Source organism: Clavelina lepadiformis, chromosome 3, assembly GCF_947623445.1.
Source record: "Clavelina lepadiformis chromosome 3, kaClaLepa1.1, whole genome shotgun sequence".
Lineage (NCBI taxonomy): Eukaryota > Metazoa > Chordata > Ascidiacea > Aplousobranchia > Clavelinidae > Clavelina > Clavelina lepadiformis.
The window spans coordinates 17,145,173-17,157,799 of NC_135242.1; the positions used below are offsets into that span (position 1 = coordinate 17,145,173).

General features: G+C 35.1%; 2 protein-coding genes across 2 annotated transcripts; both read left to right on the forward strand.

Annotated features, from left to right (window-relative positions):
- The first annotated feature begins 475 nt into the window (after positions 1 to 475).
- LOC143449373 (baculoviral IAP repeat-containing protein 8-like) lies at positions 476 to 2,486 on the forward strand. The gene is made up of 5 exons (XM_076949545.1): positions 476 to 648; positions 799 to 858; positions 980 to 1,240; positions 1,395 to 1,721; positions 1,831 to 2,486. The coding sequence occupies exons 1-5, from the start codon at positions 599 to 601 to the stop codon at positions 2,291 to 2,293; spliced, it is 1,161 nt and encodes a 386-aa protein (XP_076805660.1). The 5' UTR covers positions 476 to 598; the 3' UTR covers positions 2,294 to 2,486.
- A 5,043-nt stretch (positions 2,487 to 7,529) lies between these two features.
- LOC143449374 (quinone reductase-like) lies at positions 7,530 to 10,565 on the forward strand. The gene is made up of 5 exons (XM_076949546.1): positions 7,530 to 7,784; positions 7,987 to 8,084; positions 8,229 to 8,367; positions 9,084 to 9,226; positions 9,500 to 10,565. Exons 1-5 carry the CDS (start codon positions 7,658 to 7,660, stop codon positions 9,605 to 9,607), a joined length of 615 nt encoding a protein of 204 aa, XP_076805661.1. The 5' UTR covers positions 7,530 to 7,657; the 3' UTR covers positions 9,608 to 10,565.
- The last annotated feature ends 2,062 nt before the right edge of the window (positions 10,566 to 12,627 follow it).

Below are 12,627 nucleotides of genomic sequence, written 5' to 3' on the forward strand. Positions count from 1 at the left end.
AAGATACCGGTTGTACAGCATAGAAATGTTTTTTATGGGATGGGGAACATCGTAACAGAGGGACACTTGTCTTAATCATATACGGAAAAGAAGCAACAAATATTATGGTATTATCTTTTATAGAAAACACAGGCGAGCCAGTAAGTTGACTTTATTTTGTTTTGTTTTATTTATGCTTTATTTTAAGACATGTTTTTACCAAATAAAGTGATAAAAATTGCCTTTTTAAATACTAGCGTAATTTGTTTCCCAAACATATTTAGAAAGAGTTTATTCAGGCGAAAAACTTTGGCAGGGAGTTTTATGTGGTTATTTTTACCGTTGTGCGTTTGTCTCGCATACAAGTGCCGCAGCATCACGTCTCCAAAGAATAAATAAACCCTTCGGTAATTTTTCGGGGATCTCCCGCTCGTTTTCCCCTTCTGTTCAAAGACCGATCTGTACTTGCCTTCCTGTAGATACAGTACATAAAGGTTGAAGTACATTAAAGGAGATTACATACAGTCAAAAAGCTAACTGAGATACACGAACTAGCTGCGAGCATTATATGAAGAGTGCCTGTAGTAGTATATATTGAAAATACTAGTTAAAGCAGAAAATGGACGCAAGACAAGCATCAGGATATCATTCAAGTGACATTCGACAACGGTAAATCTTTAAAACTTCACTTAGACTTTATAATTAATTAGTAGGCAGCGCATTTTCTGCATAGCCGACGTTATTATACTGTTAGTCTTATTACTCTTGTTAAGACTGGGAAATACATAAACTAAGTGAAAGCCTTTTACCTTTACATAGAAAACCGAAACACAACCAAAATCAAGCATCCTACTACAGGCACCCTTCGTCAGCTCAACAGTAAGTATCAAATATATCTCCACATACCGTACACTAACTCCAGATGGAAAGTGTTTGAGTTTGTTACTTTACATTAGTAATAATAACTCATACATATTAATTCTATCTTTTAACAATATAGGCCTTTCTCTTCTGTTGACCATTCCTCCATGTTTCCTTGCTTGAGCCCATGTACACCGCCAATGAGTTTGTATGAGAAAAGGCTTTTAACTTACGCTAATTGGCCACATCACATTGACGCTACACCAGAAGAGCTTGCAGCGGCAGGATTTTTCTACTTGAAAGAAAAGGACAGAGTAAAGTGCTTTTATTGCAATGGAGGTTTACAAAATTGGAAAAAAGATGAGAGGCCGTTTTACGAACATGCAAAGTGGTATCCAAAGTAAGTAAAACAAACGTGTTTCCTTGCCGTTGCCTACAGCTTTGCATTGATAAGATGTGACCTGATTTACTGTAATTGTCTCTACAATGATTAACCAAAGTTGTATATATACCTATAAACACAAACTGATTGAAGACGTAATTGCGTTTTTCAGCTGCGAATTCCTGCTTCAACAAAAAGGAATCGAGTACGCCCATTGCATTGCTAGTCTGTATCCCAATTTAAACCGACCCAGCATCTTTTACCCAACAATCACTTCCAACCCGACAACGTCGTCCCATTCCCGCAGTCAAGTTGCATCTTGTTCATCACAGGATCGATCCCCTGTGGTCGCTGATAGTATAGACAGTGTAAGAATGCAATCAGTTCAACCATCACAATCACTGAACGACAAGATAGATGATGAAATGAAAGGACACATAGTTCAAGAATCAGCTGGTTTTGGGTTTGATTGGAACTTAGTGCGTCAAGTAGTTACACGGTAAGGTTTTTACGATGTCTATATTCAAGCAAATAGTGTCCAAACTTATTTATGTGTGTAAGTATTTCTGGACGAGTAGAGCAAATCACAAATCTTACTCTACTTACAGGAAACTGAAGAGAGATAATGGCAAAGGTTACGACTCAGTAATGGCACTTGTGGAAGACATTCTAGGTGCAGAAGAAACCTTAAACAACACTGAACAGACAATATCTCAATCTATTGAAGAAGAAAGTAGAGTTACCGAAGTATTTGAGTCAAACATCTCACGTGAAGCTAAGACACCATCGGCGGGGGCAGCATTAATGGGCCTTCCACCTGCAGCAGAAGACCTCGAACCAATGACTTCATCAAGCACATTTAACAGTTTATCTAATGCAAGCGATATTAACGAAAAAATAGACAACCTTAAAAGTGAAAGAACGTGCAAAGTATGCCTTGATCGTGACGCAAATTGTGTTTTTGTACCGTGCAATCATTTGTCTTGCTGCATTGAGTGTGCTTCCGCTCTTCGGAAATGTCCAATTTGTCGAGTAAAACTAGAAAAAATTATAAAAGTTTACCGATGGTAAAAGTACAATCTAATTTCGTAATTTTAACTTTTAAAAATAAATTAGGCAATTTGTTTATTTGTTTTGAGTTGCAGTCAATTTTAGTGCTGTGGTCAAATTTTTGTTGATTTCCTTTATATGTTACCTATTCTTTTATATAAACCTATATTTGTTTATCAATAAACTACAGTGTTTGGCAAAAAGCATTATACAAGATGCATCGAATCTTTTAAACTTAAAGAAACTCACATGAAAGACATCTTGTAGGACACTCTTACCAAAACTTAAGAAATTCTACTAAAAGGTATCGCAAGCTTAACTTATTTAGAAACCGTGTGAGGTTTGTAAATAAAGGTTGAAGCCGTATTCACGCAAAGTAGAGACCGAAACGAGCTTAATATTATGCCATAACAAATAAAGCAGAGTAGCCTTAGCAGGTACGGCGCTCTGTCAGATGTTTGGCGCTGACAACTAACATACTTGACGTAGTTGCAACATGTTGTCGTGACGCAAACCAACATGGTGCAATGACTGGCAACACAAAAAAACACCAAAGTGAAAGTGTAAACTTCGCTCCGTTTCTCCATCCTAATACTTAATTACTTTTTTTACGACTATTATGAGTTCTGCAAATTCTAACAACTTTTTGACGACCTAAAGCACTGATAATAATCATCCAACTATTAAAATGCCACATACAATCAACAGCTGGAATCAACATCTCTAATTACCAAGCGCCTTCCAACAGTAGTTTGCAAGGCTCTACTTGACGTTTCTTTAACTATTTTACTACAAAACTGTCCCGGAAAAATATTTAATTCGATCTGCAGGAGGAAAACGAGTAGACTTTGTTGCTTCTTTCACATTACCAGTCGACAACTGTTTATCAATACAGCATTTTGCTTGGGTTATTCTACCAGGCTATATATGCAGAATGAAGCAAAATGTTTACAACAAAATTGTTGTTGATATGAGAAAACGTGGCAGGTTTACCGGAAAGATGCTTAATTATATTCATGAGGTAGGTTACTTTAAAAAGAGCTGGAAATCTTTGATCTACACCGAAATCCTTTTGACTTTTCAAAGTGACTATTTTACCATAAAAAGAGTAGCCCACACGCGGCCCAAAGTTGAAGACAGGCAGTTGAGTCAGGAGAATTGGTAAGCAAAAAGTCCATTTAAGCTATGTAGGGTTTAATTGAAGTTAGATTTAGAAAGAGGACTTAGGTTAGGTTTCGGTTACTATGTTATAACATTTAAGTTAGATTAATAAGTAACCCTGAAAAATGTTTCGAACGTGCGTTTTTTTCTGGTGCAATAGTTACAGCCCCGTTTTTTACCTAATAAACTGTAACAGTATAGGTTACATGACAAGGCATGTGGTTGAAATGTTAGAGACAGTTTTAAACAATATTGTAGCCTATAACTTATAAACTCCTATGCTATCTACAAGAAAATAATAGTAAGCCAAAAAGTTATTACAGTATTAGATTACATCCTACAAGTGTTATAATGAAAGTTACTTTTGTAATTATTTTTTTTGATTATATTGACGTTCCCAGACTTCACAGAAACAATGCTAACATGAACAAGGAGTTAAAAATTTTGATATGGTGAATTATTTTAACGGTTTAACCTTTACTTAGTGACTATTTCACCATATATAGGTCACGCAGCCTGTTGTTAACGATAGGCGGTTAGGTTAAGAGAATGGTTATGCAAAAAGAGTTTAGTTTAGCTGTTTAAGGTTTTATTGGAGTTAAACATAGATTAAAATGTAGATTTGTGTTAAGTTTAGGTTAGTATGTTATAACATCTACGCTAAATTAACAAACAATTGAGAAAAACAGCTTCAAACGTACGATTTTTTCGGAAGAAATAGTGGCAGCCTAATCTTTATCTGTGACTATATAAGGGATGCTGATAGAAAACATAACCGTTGCATCGTTAACGTCAATAAAGATTGTCGTCATGTTTACTAAGTATTATTCATATTCTAATTAGATTAGGCGTACTGTCAACCTTCACGTAACACCCACTTGTTATCGTTTATGAATAAAGCAACGACTGACGTTTTATTGTCAACCCCTCTTTAAATTTCCCAAAAAAAAATGGAACGAAGGCCGTGGGAATTCCCCGGGGAGAATTAGCTCGGTACTGCTATGAGTACAGTACTTGGCGAGTCAGTAATTTTCCACTTCATGCGCAATAGAAATGACGTTATTAGGGTATTACCCGAAGAGGAGACTTTTCAATCCAAAGCACAGGGCCGTCACGAAATATATAAAGTCTCTTATGTATACAGCAGCGGTCGCGACCCACAGTTTGAGAAGCCCTGGTATACAGTACTTTTATATACTTTTATATGTGTCATTTTATAAATGGGTGAGCTTCATAGCACTGTCGTATTAGCTTACAAATAATGCAAAACTGATTGAAAATTCTTCAAAATTCCTTCGTTTTCCAGCAAGGCGTTTTATCCATGCTTTCAATAGACAATTCGCTCAAGATAATTTAAATCGTTCTTTGCATTTAGTTTTAATTTAATAACTTCAAGCTATTGTGACGCATATTTGAGCTTTTAAGCTTTTGTTGCTAGTGTCGTAGCAATTGACAAATTTCGAGTACTGTGCAGTAAGACTTATTTATTATAGGCTCGGCATTTCATGCTGCAATGGATTCGGTTGAACATAATCGTGATAAGGGCAAGCTAACTCGGTATCAATTTGGGTCTGGTAAAGTTTTGCACGACAAAACCAAAAGCATAAAATCATGTATTAAACTCTTAAACGATTGAAAGTTGACGTAAAAATCTTATTATAATGCGATAAGTAAATACAAATTTTAAAGACTTTTACAAAATTGCCTGGCTCTTCGCCATATATATTTACTTGTAAAAGTAATATTTTAGTGAAAGTCTTTAACATCTGTTTGCGAACCATGCCAGATAAGTAAAAATTTTTAGATAAGATAGATAAGTATGTTAGAAATTCAAACAAATGGCCATTATTTAAAGATAGCTAACAAGAGACTGCTCATATTCAGCTACAAATTAATTCATCAGGCATTATTGGTAACTTGCATTCGTTACTTAAATAGTCGCTTGTTATGATACGTTTTAGAACATATATATAATTGCGCAACAATGATCGTGGGTAACCATAACCAAGGTGAATTTTAAGGCTTTAGCTTAGACGATATTTATTCATTTTTAGCATTTTCAATTACAAAACGAATTTTACCGATCTTCCTTACGTTATAGTGAGCAAAGCAATGATCTCCACAGATAGTGAGTTCCTTGACCACGGGTTAACTTTTAGTGCACTGCCCTCAGTGAAAAAAGTTTAGACACCCCTGGTAAATAGAGTAGGAAATTACCTTTTCAATCGTATTAACTCCATATCCTTATTTTAAACGTACGCCACCTGGTGATTGCTCAATAGCCAAAACTCAAAAGTATATATTTAAAATACATTTGGTAGCCGCAATTGCCACGCCACATCGATTCAAATCGAGGTAATTTTGCTCCGGTAAGTGACTTTTTAATTTTTAAGCCTAAAATTAGAGTTTTAGTTTAGTTTAGTCCCTCCAGCCCATTTCTGCACACCTGGCATTTAGGAGCCTCCAAGATTTCGGTTTCTTGCATAATTTTCAACAGTGTCCCAGTTTACATTGAGACCGACATTTTCTTTCACTGTTTTTAGTTTTCTCTAAAAGGTGTGTCTGTATATTTTCTGTCAATATCGCTGTTCGGAATTCGGGGCACCATTTCCAGAAAGAATCAACAAACGCTAGACTTCTACTTCGTCATCGTTTTGCAAAAGCTTTTTCTTTACTGGGGATTACCCTTTTCTGCCAATCCGCTTTTGTTTATGTTTATTTTTTTGTTTGCATTACGCTTTTTGGTTAGCATTTGCTTTTTGTTTACGTTTGTTCCAGTTTGGCTTTCGTAAACCTTTGTGCAAATTAATTCAATTATTCAATCAATGCAAGTTAAATCACTTACAAATTAATTATCAGAAAATGTACATTTTCATTGACTATAATGATTTATCATGGACAGTTTTCATTTTAATTGGACTTTTATTTAACCATTTTTTGCAATTTTCTTCAAATTTATTGTCATGAAATCGATACAAAACATAGTTTACAAATATTTACAATGAAAAAAACATAGGCCAATAATACAAACGTTAAGTTTAAACGAAGTCAAGTTCAAACTACATATGTTCACACAGACGGTTGTTAAGTTTTTTGAATCCCACCACTGAATACAACACACTCTCAATATACGGAGATAAAAAATCAGTATTGTTGCTTGTGTTCGTGAAACGCTGAATCATGACGGAATGCTGAATCATTCTTAACAAAGCAATAATTGAAAAAAGTGGCAATCTAAGATCCGGAAAGGATATGAGCATGAGCAACAACCAATTGACAGAGTTGGCCAAAGCAAAACTGTGGCCTTAAAAATTGGCATATTTTATTTAAGCATAACGTAGAAATCCTAAATAAAACATGTTTTAAAATAACCTAGGGCCTAGGCTAACACTCAAATAAGAGTCAATATACAAACAGGTTAAGGTCCGTCAGTCCGTGTTGCCGTAAACTCCGCCATTGTTGAACTCGTCAAAATCAATATTGAGTGTACCCATGGCAAACTCTGCAGCCTGGTGTACCAATGGCATGCTGTTTAAGCAAAGTCATCATGCTAATTAACGGAAATAAATGTAAAGTTTGGTAACATATGAGAAACTAAATTGGCATGTGCATGGTACAGCATTAACTGCCACAAAATCTTGTTCTCACCTGCATTAATGTAATCACTTTCCTTATCAAGACTACAGCCAGAGTTAAAGCTACTGAGGAAAACATGTTAATTAGTCTCTAATTGGTTGTTTTGTTAAATGCAGTATAGCACTTAAAAATGTTTAGTGCCAGAATTCCATAAAAATATAGCTCCAGGAATTTGCCTCAATGTAGCTACGACCTAGCTTATATTTGCTTTTAACTAAAACGTGCCCTTGTTTGGAAGGCGTCTGAAATGCTTCAAGAAAGAATAGTAGGCATATGTGTTGTATTTGAATAGATACAAAAATTACAGGTTTATCAAACATTGATACCAAAATTTTGATGGTGGTCTAGTAGTAGATATAGAGGTGATGCAAGTGCAAGAAGTAAAAAGGCAAGTGAACTAACAAAATTGAACTGCATTCAATATTTATGGCCTGGTTTTAAACTTAATGTTGTACATGCAGCAGCGGTATGGTACAATTAACCTCAGCGAAACCTAGTTGTGAAAGCTTTCTTCTTCAGAATTTAGCTTGTATGTTGTATCTCAATCATTATATAAGTGTTTGAAGTATAACATAACATTTCTTGAAAATGGCAAAAGTTTGGAAGAATGTTGTTGTTTTTATGGGATCCACAAGAGAAAATCGACTTTGTGAAAGAGTTACCGCATTTATTGTGGGAAAGTTAAAAGAAAAGAATTTAAATGTAACTGTTGTAGGTATGTGTAATGTGAGGTACGGGGTATGTGAGATTAACTTAAAGTTATAATTATAATCTTTTCAGACGTTATTTTGAATTGTGTTATCTTATCACACTTTTTTACATATGTAATGTTTTCATGCTGCTTAAATGCTCTAGGATTTGATTTGGTGAAGCATATATGTAATTCCAGGTTATTACAGTTAGTTTGTTTCTATCAGATCCAAAAGAGTTTGTGTTACCATTACTGACAAAGCCAGTACACTTTTACCGATCTCCTGAAGAACCTCCCAAACAATTGGTTGAAATGGATAAAAAAGTATTGTCACAAACTTTTTTGGTTGTTATATATATTCTGTACCATATGTAGAAAATATCAAGTCTACCAACATTATTTCTGTTTAAATATATGGAAAACTGAAAATTTTGTTTAGTTCAACTTCAAGATTTATATTTTTGTTAGATATTGGAATCTGATGCAATTGTTGTTGTTTCCGGAGAATATAATCATTGCATACCTCCAGGGTTAACAAATACCATGGATTATTTTGGTCCTAAATCTTTTGCAAATAAACCTTCTGGCATTGTCACATATTCCCCAAGTAAGTGGTTTGAATGTCGCTATTGTGTAAAAGGTTAATTCCCTGGCCAGAAAAATTCCAAATAGCAAATTAAAGAACTGTTGTAAGTTTAGTTGAAATGCCATGTCAACTTGATGTTACATTTTTCTTGATCTTCAGACATATATACAGGTTCAAGAATCGACTTAAGTTTAAAACTTGATTGCAATGCATCTCCATTGTCATAATTTTGGAAACCAGTACTGTAGTAATACATTCTCTTACGCAGTTGTTCCAATGCATTGCATATTCTAAGACAAAATTACAAAGCAAAAACAGTTCATTAAGTTTGTCCATTTGAAAAATGAATGCAGTATAAACAAATTTTAACTGGTGAAAAATATTGATAAAGTTTCAATAGTGGAAATATCTTCTTCCATGTCAAGACAAATATTTCGATACCATCTCATTCAAAACTTTTTATTTTACTAGAATATTATAGAAATTGTCCTTATTTAGGCCTATTTTTTGTTTGTTCAGTGTATTAAGTTTTGTACAACGTTAAAAGTTTGATATTATACTGTGAAATGTTGATGTGAGTACACTGCATTAAAATATATATATATATATATATATATAATGTTTTTGTATAATTTTGTTGGATAGTGAAAGTTTCAGATTAATTGTCTCCGGGATAAAAAACATTCTACTTTTTATGTTTTAGATATATATTAAATGTATCGATGATATATTTTAAGGTAACGTAGCTGGAGCAAGGGCGGGTGTACAACTTCGCTCATTGTTGGGTGAACTTGGTTGCATTAGTGTGTCTAACATGTTTGCTATACCAAGAGCACATAAAGCATTGACTGAAAATGGGGTTCCACAAGAAACTGAGGAGGTGCTTTCGTTGTATTATAAGTTCTCTTTAGTGCAAATTGCAGGAAAGAAATCACATAATGAATTTATTCTTTATTGGCTCTACATTTTTATTTATTGTGTCTTTTACCATTAATGTTTTATTACCCATGGCTCGTGTATGGACATTGGACAGTGTACGCTCTATGCAGTCATACATTGTTTCTGTTGAAACTTTATGTTCATGAGTGTAACTGTTGCTTAGTATTTTTGCTTTAAATATGTAATATGGCGTTAATGGTGAATGTTGCAACAGGGGTCACACATGGACAGTGCGGTTGGAAAGCTTCTAACCCAGTTGGAATGGTGGGCCAATGCTGCAAAGTCTCATCGTGAAGCTGCAACAAACAACACACAATTTTAGTTAGAAGAAACATTTCCATTAATGTAACTGGTATTGGTCATTACATGCATGAACTTAATTTTGAATTACGCAGTTATTTTTTTAATTCCCTATTTAAAACTACATGGTAACTTTTGGTGAATGTATTTCAATTTGCCTCTAAGATCACAAAAGTGCCCCTCTCTATACTATATTCAGTACACAACCTTTTAATGAAATCTGTTCATTACTTGAGGTTTTATTTAAAAATTGGCATTGATAGAGATTATTTTCAGTAATAATGTATGTTCAAATTCTGAGTTGCAGTATTTTGATAACCATTTTTTTGATGATTCCTTTTTCATTAGACTATAATACACATCTGCTGTGTTGATTTTGTCGGAGAGTAAATATTAATCACACTATGTAACTTTAACTACCTTATCTAGGTTAAGAAGCCAGCCACTCAATATGTATACCGTATATGTGAATAATCAAGTAGAAATTTTTGGCAATGTTAATTTTGCACAAAATAGTCAAAAATTGATCATATTACAGTGAACGATTGTGGCAAGTATCCACGCCGCAATATTCTTAGGGGAGCCAATTACACGGAATATAATTCATCAACTATCCTAGCTGTATGTTTTGCACTTACCATTTTGATTTTAAAGTTACCAACCGTTGTACTATTATTAACATTTGTCAAACTTCACAGTCCTATTTATGTATGGCTTTTTGGTTCTTGCAAACAGGAGCAAATTGTTGCATTACATAAGCATGTTTCGTATCAGTCGAAAATATTTGCTGTTTGAATAATCGCATGTAGCTTTGTCAATACAAAATATCTGTAAGTGAACGTCTTTCGATTTAACCCACTGACCATCTCTTGGGGAATGAGAATCTTACTTAAATGTTTTTACGTAATTAGCTTGCTACGCAGTTGCAGGTGTTGCCATATACAATGCAAAAATTAATAGAAGTTAATGAGAGACAAATATTTACGGACTGGACTTGAGCTTTAGCATAGCAAGCACTACTACGAAATGTCTGGTTGCGATTATATTCACAATTAATACATATGGAAACGGTAGGCAGGTATGTCAGTTTCAGTTAGGATGCAGAGAAAGACCAGTCGAACTAAACCTCCATCGTACATAAACGCAGTGGCGTAGCAGCCACCTGGCGGTTCTGGCTCTGCGCCAGGGGCGGCAGGCTGCAAGGGGGTGGCAAAATGAGGCTGCACAGTGCACACAGCACGAGAATTTTAAAAAAAATGGAGCGGTAAACAAGCTATTTTGTTACAATTTGGTCCCGCTGACCAAGAAAACTGTGGAAGGTGAACCAGTCCTGGGCATTTAAACGTTTAATTGTAAACTTTTAAGTTGTTATTGATAGTAAACGTTTAAATGACAGGTTGTGGTTAAATTTATACTAACTTAGTGTTAATTTAGACTCGAAAATGAAACGTGTCAAAGAGAGTGGAGCTTTTTTTAAAAAGAAGCGAAAGCAAGAGAAGCAGAATTAAAAACGCACATGGGAGCTATGCTAAAATTTGTAACCTCTTCTGGTTCAAATGTTTCTTTAACATTACCAGAGAACGATTCAAATAAAAACCCAGACAATAACGCTGAGCTCCAGAGAGATACTGAAAATATCAGCAGAAACGCAAGAAACAGGGTCTATCAAAAGTAATACCAATGAAATCAATTATGCATTGCCAGTTATAGATGGAGACGAAGGTGAAAATAACGACGAAGCAGTTGCAATAGTCAACAATTTGCCCAATGATGTGGCCTCTTGGCCTGAAGTTATAGATCACCATTTATATGGATGAAGAGCGAAAAAAGTGGAAAGCAATTTTAGAAAGCGTTGTTGATGTCATATTATTTCTAAGTAAGCAAAACCTTCCTTTTCGAGGACATCGTGAAGCTTTTGAATTCAACAACCAAGGGAATTTTTTAGAGACTGTGAAGCTTCTGGAAAAATATAGTCCCGTAATCATCAAATACCTTTCTGATATTCGTATTTCTACGAAGATGACAACTACTTATCTTTCTCCCACTATTCAAAATGAGCTTATTTTGCTTCTCAGTAAAAAAGTCAAAAACATCGTTCTTGAAGAGGTGCGCGAAGCTAAATATTTTGCGATTATGTGCGACAGTACTCCGGACGTATCACATACTGATCAAATGACTCTTATAGTCAGATATGTAACAATCAAAAACAGTATTGCCCAACTGAAGGAATCGTTTTTGAATTTCTTTCCGTTGAGCGGAAAAACGGCAGCTGAAATTTCTCAATCTATTCTAGATGAACTTGAACTAAACAACTTAGATGTGATGATGTGTAGGTGAAAAGGCTACGACAACACATCTACTATGTCGGGAATTCATACTGGAGTTCAGCAAAAAATCAAAAACATAAATCCAGAAGCACTACTCGTACCGTGTGGAAATCACACACTGAATCTTGCAGATGTTCATGCCGTCGGATCGTTGCATTTAAGCGACAGATTTTCGCTGTTTTACAAAGATTGTATGTTTTTTTGCTGCCTCTACTCATAGATGGGATGTCCTTCTAAAGCATGCGCCAATCGCGCTGAAGCGAGTGATTGATACGCGATGGAGCGCACATCACGCTGCTGTAAAGGCCCTTCACGCAGGTTTTGATGAGTTTATGGATGCTCTAGAGTCTAGAGGAACTATGTAATCCAAACGAAAATCTTAATACACGAGGTGACGCTCATAGTATTCTAGAAGCGATTCAGAATTTTTCTTTCTTTTTCTTCTTATGTTTTTGGAAAGTAATCCTGCGAGAATCTCATGATACTTAAACTTACTTGCAGCAAAAGGATTGCTGTTAGCGCAATGCTCTAACAAGATGAAAGCGTTTGTCAACTTTTTAGTGGAAGAACGAGATAATCTGGTTAAAGGTTCTGTGGATGCAACGATCAAAAAATGCGCAGAGCTAGAGATTCCAGTTGGAGATCGGAGACTTCGCAGAAAAAAGAGAATGCCTGGCAAACACGCAGCAGATGCTGGCCTTAGTGTTGTTGGAGA